General features: G+C 58.6%; 1 protein-coding gene across 7 annotated transcripts; it reads right to left on the minus strand.

Annotated features, from left to right (window-relative positions):
• Positions 1-1,245: 1,245 nt before the first annotated feature.
• On the minus strand, positions 1,246-9,449 carry LOC114108519 (von Ebner gland protein 1-like). Of its 7 annotated transcripts, XM_071601121.1 has the most exons (9): positions 9,310-9,447; positions 5,941-6,144; positions 4,833-5,513; positions 4,287-4,423; positions 3,810-3,880; positions 3,157-3,267; positions 2,264-2,365; positions 2,050-2,076; positions 1,246-1,407 (listed from the first exon to the last, which is right to left on the minus strand). In XM_071601121.1, the coding sequence occupies exons 3-8, from the start codon at positions 5,295-5,297 to the stop codon at positions 2,051-2,053; spliced, it is 912 nt and encodes a 303-aa protein (XP_071457222.1). In that variant the 5' UTR covers positions 5,298-5,513; positions 5,941-6,144; positions 9,310-9,447; the 3' UTR covers positions 1,246-1,407; position 2,050. The 7 variants fall into 7 exon arrangements, with proteins under 7 accessions (XP_071457222.1, XP_071457223.1, XP_071457221.1 ...); XM_071601122.1 differs by having other exon boundaries at positions 1,246-2,365; positions 4,833-5,082; positions 5,385-5,513; positions 9,310-9,449; XM_071601120.1 differs by having other exon boundaries at positions 2,050-2,365; positions 9,310-9,448.
• Between the last annotated feature and the right edge of the window lie 2,800 nt (positions 9,450-12,249).

Below are 12,249 nucleotides of genomic sequence, written 5' to 3' on the forward strand. Positions count from 1 at the left end.
ATGTCCAGTCCCCCTTCAGGGTGCCCAACACTGGGCCCAGGCCCCACCCAGGGCCAGGGCAAGGCCAGCTCATCCGAAGTCCATGCCAAGCCCCCTCTCAGGGCCCCTTCCTCACGAAGGGCCTGGACCCTGGATCTGGCCAGTGTAGCCCCAGGTCTGGAAGCTCTGTGGGGACAGAGCACTCAGAGGCCCACTGCTTAGGGGCAGGTCAGGCCAGGTGGGCAAGCTGTGCTGGGCCCAGGCTCCCAGGGCCGGTTCCTCAGGCTGAGAGGCAGCCACCTGCTCACACCTGCCAGGCACCCAGCGTGATGGCCTTGGCCGTGGCAGGGAACAGGGGAAGAAGCCATCGTCACTGAAGAAAGCCAGTGTCCTGATGGCCTGGCCTCCACACCCCTCCCAGACTGGTGGGTGCGTGACATGCAGGGCCTCCCCTGGCAGCACCCAGCTCCTCACAGGGCTGCAACACAGACTGCCTGGCCCCTGTAGTCTGGATTCGGGCCTCTCGTGTCCAGGAGAGGGCCCAGGGTGTTGGCCAGCCCCACCACGGGTCTGGGACATAGGAAGTTTCTGCAGAGGGAGCCCCCGGTCAGAGGGACACTGGGCTGGTTCATCCATGAAGGAGAAGAGCCTGTGGCCCCAGTGGGCTCCATGTCAGCGGCTCAGAGCAAAGCCCCAGAGTGACTGGGGACCTGTCCTCACGGCACCAGGGCCTGGAGCAAGGCCTCTCCTGGAGCTGTTTCCCCCGGGGCAGCTCCTGATTCCAGCCAGTGCTGCAGAGGTGGGGGGGGGATGTGGCCCCTCTCACAGTGGGCGAGGGGTCCCAGTGTCCTGCTGTCACTGTCGTGGTGACCCAGGACCTGACCGTCAGCCTGTGCCCTCAAGGGTGATCGCCCCCCAACTCCTGCCACCCCCTCTAGGTGGTTGGCAGCCCTGGAGCCCAGGTGGCCCCTCCTGCGCTCAGGTTCTGTGGGTCCCTCCCCTGGGTGAGGAGCTCTGCTCTGTCACACTCACAGCCCTCTCCCTGTCACCCCCAGACTGGGCTTCATGGTGGCCCATGTGGAAAGCCCCCAGGGGAACTGGGCAGAGCCACTCCCACCTCCTCAGCCGGCCACTCAGGCCCTTTGTAGCAGCACCGTCCATGAGAGCCAGGACGTGCTGGGCACTTGTCCTTCCCATCCATGTCCCTACCCGTTCCTTCCCAGCAGGGGGCCCTCCCAAGTGCCCCACAGACAGACAGTCACCAGGGACAGCTGAAGCTCTTTATGGAGAATCAGGAAGGTGGGGTGGACGAGGGGGAAGGGCAGTGGGGGGAGCCAGCTGGGCCCAGGTGGGCCACCCTCCATGTCCCCCAGGCCAGAGGTCCTGCTGGTGCCACCCGGGGATGCTGCAGAGCATGGTGTCCCTGCCCTGGGAACAAGAGGAGGTCAGTGAGCCCAGGGGGTGGGCCAAGGGAGGACTGCAGTAGTGGGGCTCCATCCGCGAGGCCAGAGCAGGTTGCCCAGAGCTCCTCTTCTGTGTGGGAGGAGGGACGGTGACTTCAGGCCAGTGGAGGGCAGGGAAGGACAGGATGTTGTGTGGCTCTGGCTCCGCCCACACCTGGGCAGGGGACCTTGGGCAGTCTCTGACCTGTCAGCTCCCTACATCACACAGCACGAGGGACCAGGGATTCTGAAGTCCCCAGGCATGGCTGCCACACCTTCAAAGCAACTCATGGGGCACATGGTGTCACCACTGAGGGCCAGAGAGGTGCTGAGGGACTTCCCACCTTCTGGCAAGCACTCTGAGGGGTTGGGGGAGAGGGCCACGGTCTCCACCAGGGGCCCCACCCAGGAGCGGTCACCATGGCGGGTTCCCTCACTGCCCAGATGACATCCTAGAGAAACCTGAAGACAACACCCGAGGACTGGCCACGCCTGGGGCAGAGCACACCTGCCCGGCCAGGTGGTGGCTCTCCTGTCCACCTAGAAGCAGGGGTGGTGTCCCCTGAAGTCCCATCACTCCACCCCCAGGACTGGGAGGTCCTCCTAACCCCTGAAACTGGTCTCTTACCCTAATCACTCTCTGGAGAGCAGGCTTCTGTGGAAGAAAGAAAAACACGATTCAGAAGAGCCTGGGATTCCATCGGAACCCAGGGCCCCGCCCTCGGCCAGCACTTCCCACCACCCCTCAAAGGACAAAGCCAGGATCCATGCAGCTCGCTCTTGTAACCATCCTTGGCTGGAGCTCCTGGGGCGGGGAGAGCCCTGCAGAGCCCTCTCCCTACCCCTTTGCTTGGGGATGAAGATGCTGTCTGCGTTGAGGCCTCTGGCTGCTGCGACCTGCTCAAACTCCTGCAGGGCGTCTACGTTGACTTCAGGGTACCTGCCTGTAGGAGAGGCCAAGGGAGACAGGACTGTGGGGGCAGAGCTGGGAGCTGCTGGCATCTCCTTCCCAGCCTGGAGGACTGACCAGCGCAGTGCTGGGGAGGGAGACCTCAACGTGGAGGCTGGACCCAGAGGCCTGGGGCTGGGGCAGAGCCCAGATAGGAGAGGAGGACCAGGGGGTGTGAGCATCCACAGGGCACCCAGGGCAGCCGACCCAGAAGGCCCAGAGCCGCTCTCCCTAAAGCCACCCAGCCTCTCCCGGGGCAGGACAGGGAGTGGCAGGACCAACTCTGCCCTGGAGGAGCTCCCCCAGGCTCAGGCACAGCCCTGCTGTCCACTGCTCTGTGTTCCCATGCACCTGGCTGTGGGGGAGCTGGGGGACGCCAGGCCTTGTCTTCAAGTCAGATTGGACTGACACCCAGTGTCTGCGTCGAGTTGGACTTCCCACGCAGGCTCCCCATCCACGTCCTCCCTGACCCCTGCTGGACTCCCCACAGGTACCCACAAATGGCCCTGCCAGGTTTCCCCAATGAGTCCTCGACTCATCCTGTGACATTCATGACACTGGTGGCCCTGCGCCCACAGCACCTCCTCCTTCCTGCGTTCCCATGCAGGGACGGGCCATCCCCAGTCCTGAGCTCTGAGGTGGGACTCGGGCTTCCTCTAGGAAACCCATCATCTGGACAAGGTAGCCAGGTCCTTGGATCCTGGTGGCTCCTCCTAGGGGAGGGGCAGGGGGCACAGGGAGAAAGGAGAGGGACCAAGGCTGGAGCCACCAGACACTGTGACTCACCCACAAGCTTTGCCATTCGGATCTGCTGCCCGTGCATGTCCCCCTCACAGTAGAGGATATAGTGGTCCTCGTCCTGGGACTTAAGGACCTGCACCACATGCTTGCCCCCATCTGCAGAGGGACAGTGGACGAGTTGGGGAGTGGCCCTGATCCTCCACTGAAGACCCAGGATGGCTGACTCCAGCCCACAACACCCCTCAGTAACTCCCCCTCTCCCCTCCCAGGCTCCCTGACCTGGGTCCCCACCTAGCCTGGCCCCAGGCCTTGGGGCCACTTCCCAGGAACCCAATGCACCCAAGAGATGGCACATGTCAAGCTGGTGAGTCACAGGGAGGTCTGGGGCATGAGACTGGCAGAGGTTGGAGCTGGGGCATCACAATCCACCCTCAACCCCAGCCAAGTACAGTCCTGGCCCTGACCAATGCCAGGGGTCAGCTGTGGCCAAAGAGGGAGCCCTGGGCAGAGACCCCCAGGCCTCATCCACCAGCCTCAGCAACACTGGGGTCGGGAGTTGGACTCTGTGGGGTGGAGGCTGGGTATGTAGGAGGGCCAGAAAGGAGAGCCTCAGGCCCAAGGCCACCCTGAGAAGCTGCCGGCTGGCCCCTCGTGCCCATGGGTGGCCGGAGCTGCCCTGAACGGGCCCCAGCACTCACGGGCTGTGTATCTGCCCGGCTCGGCGGTCTTCTCCAGCACAGTGCTGATCTCGCGACACTGGCCTCCGATCCTGGAGGACAGAAGCTCCGTGGGCAAGGCCGCCCTGCTCAGGGCAGCCACGGGGCCTGGCCTGGCAGGAGGGCCGCAGACAGGCCCAGGAGCAGCAGGCCTCTCCACACAGGAAGTGAGGTGTGTTCACAGACGCTGAGCACCCTGAACTGGTCCAGGCACCAGTGGCCCTCTGTGTCCCACGAAGAGCCTTTGGGCCCAGAGTGGCCAGAACTCTGTGTCCTCCGACCCCCTCACTGGCTGCCAGGGGATGTCAGGCTGCCTGGGAGGAACCCCCTGGCAGAGTCTCCATAAGGCTCCAGGTGCTGGGTGCTGAGGGCCGAGTAGGCCCCCGGCATGGTCTGCACCCCACCCAGCCCTGCTGTCCTCCGTGGAAAGGGAGGACCATGTGGCCCGCAGACACTCACAGGACGGTGAAGGTGACTTCCAGGTGGCCCCCTGCCAGGGTCTTGATGGTCATGGGGGTCACAGACACAGACTCCAGCTTCTTCCAGGGAATCTCCTTGTCTGCTGCCGTGGCCTTCAGGTACCACGTGCCTGACGCCTGCAGAAGGCACCTGACCATCAGGGCTCAGGCCCGCCTCCAGGGCCTCCCCTCCTCAGCTACCCTGGACTCTATGCTCCAAGGACCGGGGACCTGGAGCATCCTCTGCCCCTACCCCACCCGAGCTCACCCCCACTCCCACCAGGCCCCCGAGAGCCGGATCCCAGCTCCCGCAGGTCAGCCAGGACCCAGGCGCTGGCTCCCAGGGCAGATGTGTCCCCTGCTTCCACCAGCCCTCTGCAGCCCCATCTGGCCCAGAACCCCCCTGCGCCGTGTGATGTCTCCTTGGGGCAGGGGTTCAAGGCCTGGTGTCGATACGAGGGTCTCCTTCATGTGGAAGGGATGGGGTCTGCACCCAGCCATCTTGGCCCTCCCTGCCCCCGCAGCCCTCCGCCCATCTGAGCCTCACATCCTGGGTCTCCTCATCCCCGACTGGGAGCGTCTGGGCCCGCAGGGCAGAGAGGAGGCTGAGGCCCAGGGTCAGGAGCAGGGTCTTCATGCAGGGGTCTGTGCTCGCGGCTGCTGGGCGCGGGCTCTCTGGGCTGGAGTGGCTGTGCTGCTTCCTCACTCCCCGCCCTTTATACTGCTCGGGGCAGGCCCCCGGGGAACTTGGCACAGAGCACCCACCAGTCCTTTCCTGGCCACTGAGCGTGGCTGCTCTGCAGTGGAGCAGATGAAATGTCACTATTGTTGGAAGTTGCTGAGTAACAGTGTGTCCGTTCCCCAGGGCATCATCAGGACAGGGCCGCTGTCCAGGGGAGCCACTCGCACATTTCACCTGGCAGAAAATGAGCCGGATGGAGGGTGCAGCCCCCGTGTACAGAGCCCCGAGGGTGTGTGCGGTGGCAGCAGAACCCTGGGGCCCTCCTCTCATGGCATTCCCTGGCTGACACAGGGGGGACTCAGTGAGCCCTGGGCTCTGGTCTTGGTGACTTCCCGCATCCACGACAGGTCACTTCACCTCAGATTCATCTTGCAGAAGGAGGGACCCTGGCCAGGCACAGTGGCCACCCCTGTAATCCCAGCTCCTGGGGAGGCTGAGGCAGGAGGCTCTCACCTTCAAGACCAGCCGAGGCAACTTAGCCAGACCCTGTCTCCAAAGAAAGAAAGGAGAAGGGCTGGTGATGTAGCCCAGTGGTAGAGCCCCTGGGTTCAGCCCTCAACCCTGAAGAGGAGCAAACCAAGCGGGACCTGCAGTGTGGACAGGAAGTCAGTGTGTGCACAGAAGCTGAGGTCCCTGAGCACTGTGTGCACCAGGACCCGCTCCACGTCAGAACAGCCGAGGGTCAGACAGACACCCAGACAGGGGTATGTGTGTGCACAAGCACACACACACACACACACACACACACACACACACACTCAGACAGCGAGCAATGGCTGGGGAAGGGGCTGAAGTCATGGTCCACTGACTCTAGGCCCTGAGGTCAGCCGTAGCCAGAGTGGGATTCCTAACCCCAGGGAGGAGGCCAAGAAGCCCTTCCCACCACATCCCAGGGCTTCCAACCTTTGATTACCTAATGCCCTGGCCTCAGCAGGTGGGAGGACGCAGGAGAGCCATTAGGGCAGGAGCTGGAAGGGCACCCTGATGGCTGGCCACACCTGCGATGTCCTCTGTGCCCATATCGGAGTCCATCTGCCCAGGGTCCATGCAGCGCTGGACCATCTGGCTTAGATGTTAAGTTCTTGTTTTATTTCCAGTTTCCAAGATGAACCTCCTCCTGGGGGGGGGGGGGTCAGGTGGGTCTGTTTCAAATTTCACACCTGTTCACTTAAAGCTGTCACTACCTGCCCCATGCTTATATTCCCCCCCTCTTCCCTGAAAACGGGAAGTGCCCAGGTCCTCTCCCTATCCATATGTGCTCCCTGTCCTGTGTGTTTGTGTGTAACTACGCGTGTGGCCTCGGGATGCGTGTGATCCTCGGGATTTGAAAGTAACGAAACCTTCATTTCCCTGTCTCTCCTGATCATTGAATGGGTCGTCTATAGCTTAAAGATCCTACATTAAAAGTGTCACAGCAGAACCGAGACCTGGGACTTGGGATGAGAGGCAGGGAGGGTGAAAAACTGCTAGACAGAGGGGCACAGCAAAGTGACGGTGAAAAGTGGAGAAGCTCAGAAGCAGCAGCAGCACCCTCAGTGAGCTAGCAAGCCCACGCCCCTCAGTGCAAGAAAGGGCTCGCAAAGAGGTGCAGAGGGAAAATGAACAGCCGGTGTAGGCATTTACCCCTGGTGATGCCAACACATTAATACTGAAGATCAAAAAGAACAAGAAACTATAAAATGAGAACAGGTCCGGGTACTTTTAAAATGCAAGGAAATAGAGATCATTTAAGATCTTCAAGGTGCATATGTAACAAATAAAAACCAAATAAAGGGGATAAAGTCTATGCTTGACAGTAGAAAGGAAATGACATATATTGGAAGACAGGACACAGAAATCAATAAAAACAAAAATACACCAGAATCAAGTCAGTCTGCAGCCTCCATCTAGTAATTAAATGCTACCAAAAAGATGCTCCTGAGTACAGCGGCTCTCAAAAGCCAAAAGAAATCCACCCCAGGCCTCGAAAAACTGAGAAACATGCAGAATAGATCAAGAGGTTCCAGCATGCTGACGAGTTACAAAGAAAAGCATTTTTTAAATCCTACCAACAATGTACACGTGTTCTTTTCTCCCCACATCTTTGCCAGAATTTTTTACTATTTATATTCTTGGTGCTTGCCATTCTAACCTGCTGCAATCTGGCTGGGCACAAAATCACGAGCCCCTCAAGCAGGAACAAACTTTATTTCCAAAACTCCCAGGAACGCCACACCAACGGGAAATCCCTCCTCTGGAAATCCCTCCAACTCTCCCGGAACCCCCCTGAGAGCTCCAAAGTAGCAGGCCTAGGCGGACAGCAGGGGTCTAATATCCAATTGAATACACATCTTAACATAACCATTATCATCTCAATGGCTTTCTGGCATCACCTTTCAACCAAAAATGCCATGCTTTATTCCTACTCCTCTATGGCTCTCAGCACTGACCTGGGTGAGATGAGATCTCAGGGTAGTTTTGACTTGCATTTCCCTGGTTGCTAAGGACATTGAGCATATTTTCACATATTTGTTGACCATTTGTATTTCTTCTTTTGAGAAAAGTTGGGTTGAGTTTATCTGTGCATGTATTGATGCAGAAAGACAAGGGTCAAAAATGTTCTCTCATATGTGGAAGCTAGAAAGAATTAAGGAATAAGAAAGTGGACTCTCATAAAAATAGAAAGGAGAACAGAAGAGGAAGGGGAAGGGGAGAGAGCAGGGTGAGAAAAGGGAGGAAGTCCAGGAGGAGACCTACTGACCGTGGGCCATGCTGTGTAAGTACATCACAGTGAATCCCGCTTCTATGTATGATTACAATGCACCAAGTAACAAATAAATAGAAAGAAGAACAATAAAGGAAGAGGTCAGAGGAGAGCAGAAGGAAGGAGAAGAGAAGTTCTGCAGAATAAGAGGAAACAAATTAACATCACCTTTACACGTGAAGATGAAACCCACTCATGTCTAACCATGACACCCAAATAAAAACACAAAAAAGAAAACATCAGAAAAAGGTAAAATAGAATATCAAAAATGGTTCTCTCTTTTAAACAGTGCATTTGGAGAGATCATGCGGTCTTCCTTAAAAAGTGATAGATTCATGAAGGGTAAACTGATTCAGGGAGTTAGGAATCTTCCTTTATTAACTGAACATTTAGACTTTTATTTAAACTCTTCTCTCTGTATATATTACTTCTTTATTATTTCCTGAATTTATAACTTCTACCGTCAAATTATTAAACAGTGGGCCACCCCCTTTGAGTGTGATGAAAGTCACTTTGAGTCAGAATTTCAGACCTGTCTCTCTGCACACCAGAGGGTGTGCCTGCCTGTTGGCTGCACAGTGCTCCTGGCTTCCGTGTTTTTATTATGTCATATGCGGCCCTAGACTCTATCTAGCTGTGTTCTATCTTTCATTTACAAAATGTAGGACCTATATTTAAAATGGACACACATCAAAACACAAAGCCATCTCCGACTGCGGGAGAGCTGAGAGCCACCCTCCCTGGCCTTCATCAGGGATGGATTTCAGGACGACTGCTGCGGGCATCACAGGAAGCACAGGTGCAGCCGCAGTGACGGGGACAGGGCTTCAGGAAGCCAGTCAGCCAGGTCCACTAACTCTTGACCATAAAAATCACAAATGGCGCATGCTTGGAGACCTGGAGGTGAGGGAAGGTCCATTGCACTGATATTTAAAAGTGCTACTGTGTGCGTGCACACACACACACACACACACAAACAAAAAAACACCTTCGTTTGCAAGAGTTCATACAAATTTTTAAAATGCGCTTTGAGTGCAGAAGAAGAGTGATCTGTGGGGAAATGGAAACGCAGGTGGACACAATACAAAATTTTTAAATTAAATACAGAAGCCTGTTAGGTTGAACCTTGTTCAAGATAAAGCATCAATGCAGTGAAAGGGAGCCAGCTCAGACACAGCTAAGGGGCCATCCTCCAAGGAGGTCAGTGCCACGAACTTGAAGGCAGGCCGCAGGGAGCACGAGAGCCAGAACAGAAGGGGAATGGAGGGGTCTTGGCAGACCCACACTCCACATGGGAGGTGCCAATCCTCCCCGGTTAGACAGCAAGTGCTATGAGTTCTGCATGAGGCTGGAGGCAAGCGTGGGTGGCTCTTCAAGTCCTGATGGAAGGCTGTGAGCGAAATGCAGGCCTCACACTTGTCGGTCAAAGGGGAAGTCCTGCACATGATCTCGCACCACATCTGAACATCTGAACGCAATGCATAGCTTCAGCCATGCTAGATGGTGACCACGCAGAGCAGAGGTGACGACAGTTCTTACCTACGGGGCAAACCCCCAGGATCCAAGCCAGGGCCTATGTCCGACACCAGTGTTCCACGGTCTGAGGTCCGTGGTGAGAGATGAGTTCTGATCTGCAGGTGGAAGAGAGTCAGAATCCTCTTTCTATTCTGCCTCAGGAAACGGTGTGGTCAGCTTCACAGGAAGAGGTAGGAAGGGGCGCAGCAATCAGCTTTGTAAGCTTGTGATTGGTATGCTATTATTTTCTCAGTCCAAATAAATATTTATTTTCAGATCAAATTGGAATTGATGATTGTGTCCAGCTCAGACACAAAGTCCTAGTCCAGTGGCTGCTTGGCGTGGAGTTTAAAGGCCGTGCAGGCACCCGAGCAGTCCAGACGCTGCCGCGGGACTCCATCACGGAGCCCAAACCCCCACAGAATCTCTCCACAAGTCTGCACGGTTTCCTTCCCTCGCTCTAGCAGGGCCTTGCCCAGGTGCAGTGACACTAGACGTCCCTTCTCCAGGTGAGACCAAGGAGGGCCCTGGGGTGGACATCCAGGGCTCTTGCCCGTGTCCATCCCGCCACCTCCCAGGCGAGCCAGGCAAGGGGCCAAGTCGATCTAGGCGTGAGCACAGCCCTCTGCCAACCCGGGGCTCGCTTTCCAAGGTCCATCGAGGTTCCAGCTTCACCGTCCAGTCAGTGTCCTGTCCCCACTGATCGTCCTGTTTCCCGAGTGACCGCAGAGGGCTCCAGGAGCGGCCTGGGTTGGTGCAGTTAGGCCTGCCGGGCCCAGCAGGTCTCTCCATTATGCTCCCCTCCTCTGGGGCCCTCCAGAGCCCAGCACAGTCGCCTCCCAGGCCAGGAAGGGGGGAGCCAGCTTGACGCACAGCGTGGGGAGAGCACAGAGCCCCACGTGGTGCTGGGGGCAGCTGTGCCTTGGACAAGGGAAGGAGTGATACGGTGTCACCATCCAGCCTAGAGGGGCCTCTTGGGTCTGGCCTGTCACATCTGTCTGGCATGTCCCTATCACTGGTCCTGGTGCCTCCCTGTGGAGCGACAGCCATGTGGACAGCTCAGGTCTGGCGTCCCCACCACCGGGCTCCTCGTCCACCCAGGCCTGGGCTGGCAAAGCTGGCTGGACGGATGTACCCAGGAGTCACAGGAGGCTGAGGGGAGCGGACCTGCCTTGGCCACGAAGCCCGGGTGCACCTGGAGGCCGGACGCCCTTGTGTGCAGAGGGGCTGCGTCCGGGGCACGGCTGTGTTTGCACTCAGGCTCCCTCTTCTCCGTTCCCCCCAAGGCCCTGGCCTATCCGAACAGCGATGCTTTGAGTGAGAGCTGACCTGTGTGGCCGTCACACAGGCAGGAACGTGCCTGCAGGCTCCTGGCCCAGTGTCCTCCCGAGCCAGGTTGCTGCATGTGGAAGTGGCCTCTGGGGAAGCTTTGCCAGCCTCACCTCCAGGCCACGAGGCATCCCCACGGGCTCCTCCACACCCCCGGTCCAGAGGGCTGGTCCCCCGAGGGGAGGGGTCGGCGTCTGGTGGGCTCAGAGGGGGCAGGCAGAGAAGAGCCAGGCACAGCACCTCCGAGAACCACAGCAGCGGCTCTCTGGGGAAGAGCCCCTCGGAGGACCCCGAGCAGAGACAGGAAGCGCCCAGGTCCTGCGTGACCTCACAGCCTGCCCGACCCTGCACTCCAGCCCGGACCGCTGCACGGCCAGCTTGACTCCAGCGGGGAGAGCACAGAGCCCCTGTGGTGCTGGGGCGCTGTCTGTGGACAAGGGACGGAGCGATGCGGCTGTCTCTGGGCAGGGAGAAGCCAGGGGAGATGTGGGGCTCGGAGGGCCCCCCCGCCAGCCTCCGAGGCAGCGCCACTGCTGATTTCCAGCCAGGAGGAACAGGGACCTGGAAGGGCGACAGGATGTGTCCTGAAAACTGCAGCAACTGACCTTTCAAACACCACGGACAGAGCGCGCTTATCTCGCCCGCGTGAGTCCTCGCCCCCAAACAATTGTGTGGCGCTCTGGACCCGTGAAGGCCCGGCCTCGGGATCTGCGTCACGCTGGCTCTGGCCAGCTGGGCCCTTCTCAGGGAAGTGGGCTCAGGCAGCTCCCGGCTCTCTGTACCCTGCAGGGCCACGTGCCTGTCTGTCCCACGGGCTGGGCCCTCTGTGGGCAGGTGAGCAGCTGCTGGCTCAGAGCCCCCAGCACTGGCTGCCAGACAGGGGACCAGGCCACCCAGGGACTTCCGGGGCAGCTCAAGGCCACCACCCTCCCTCCTGCAGGCCCCAGGGACCGGCTCCTTGCTCTCCTTGTGTTTTGCCTGGGGAAGGGCAGACGGCACCTGAGGAGAAAGTGCCCCAGAACTGGAAGCTCAGCTGTGACCCCAGTGCAGCACTTGGGCTGGAACTCGGCTCAGCCCAGCAGCGGCCATTCTTCAGACCAGGCTGCCTTCGTTCTGGGCTATTTTCAAGTTCTCTCTTCTTCCTCTGCCTCTCTCAGGAGCAGACTCACTCCTGGGGCCCTCTGGTCACCTCCTCTGAGCAGTTCTGCTCCCATACGATGGCCCCCGTCACGCCCGTCCACCTCCAGCGGATCCCTCTGTGGGCCAAGTCCCTTTGCAGGGCTGTGCACCATCCGCCCAGTCCAGCTTCAGAACACTACCCCCAGTCCCTGAGCCCATCAGCACTGGGTTCCCAGTCCCACCCCAGCTGGAACCACGGATCTACTTGCCACCCCTACAGAATTCCTGTTCTGCACATTTCACGTGCACGGGATCGTGCAGTGTGTGGCTTGCTGACTGGTTTCCTTCCACGCCTGCGGGGTCTCCAGGCTCGTCTGAGCTGAAGCCTGGGCCACAGCTTCATTCCTTGGTGTGGCTCATAAAGGTTCCGTCATGTGGACAGACATCCATTGTCATCTGCCAGACCATCCGATGGTCATGGACACTGCACCTACCAGGGACCTCAGCACAGGTCCC

The sequence above is a fragment of the Marmota flaviventris genome, chromosome 13 (genome assembly GCF_047511675.1).
Source record: "Marmota flaviventris isolate mMarFla1 chromosome 13, mMarFla1.hap1, whole genome shotgun sequence".
In the NCBI taxonomy this organism is placed as follows: Eukaryota; Metazoa; Chordata; class Mammalia; order Rodentia; family Sciuridae; genus Marmota; species Marmota flaviventris.

Bases quoted from the DNA above. Each gene is read 5' to 3' on its own strand.
- LOC114108519 (XM_071601120.1), bottom strand. From the start codon at position 5,297: ATGAGAGGAGGGCCCCAGGGTTCTGCTGCCACCGCACACACCCTCGGG. The intron at 4,424-4,832 runs GTGAGGCTCAGA...TGCCTTCTGCAG, and splicing joins GGGATGAGGAGACCCAGGAT to GCGTCAGGCACGTGGTACCT. The intron at 3,881-4,286 runs GTGAGTGTCTGC...TCTGTCCTCCAG, and splicing joins GAAGTCACCTTCACCGTCCT to GATCGGAGGCCAGTGTCGCG.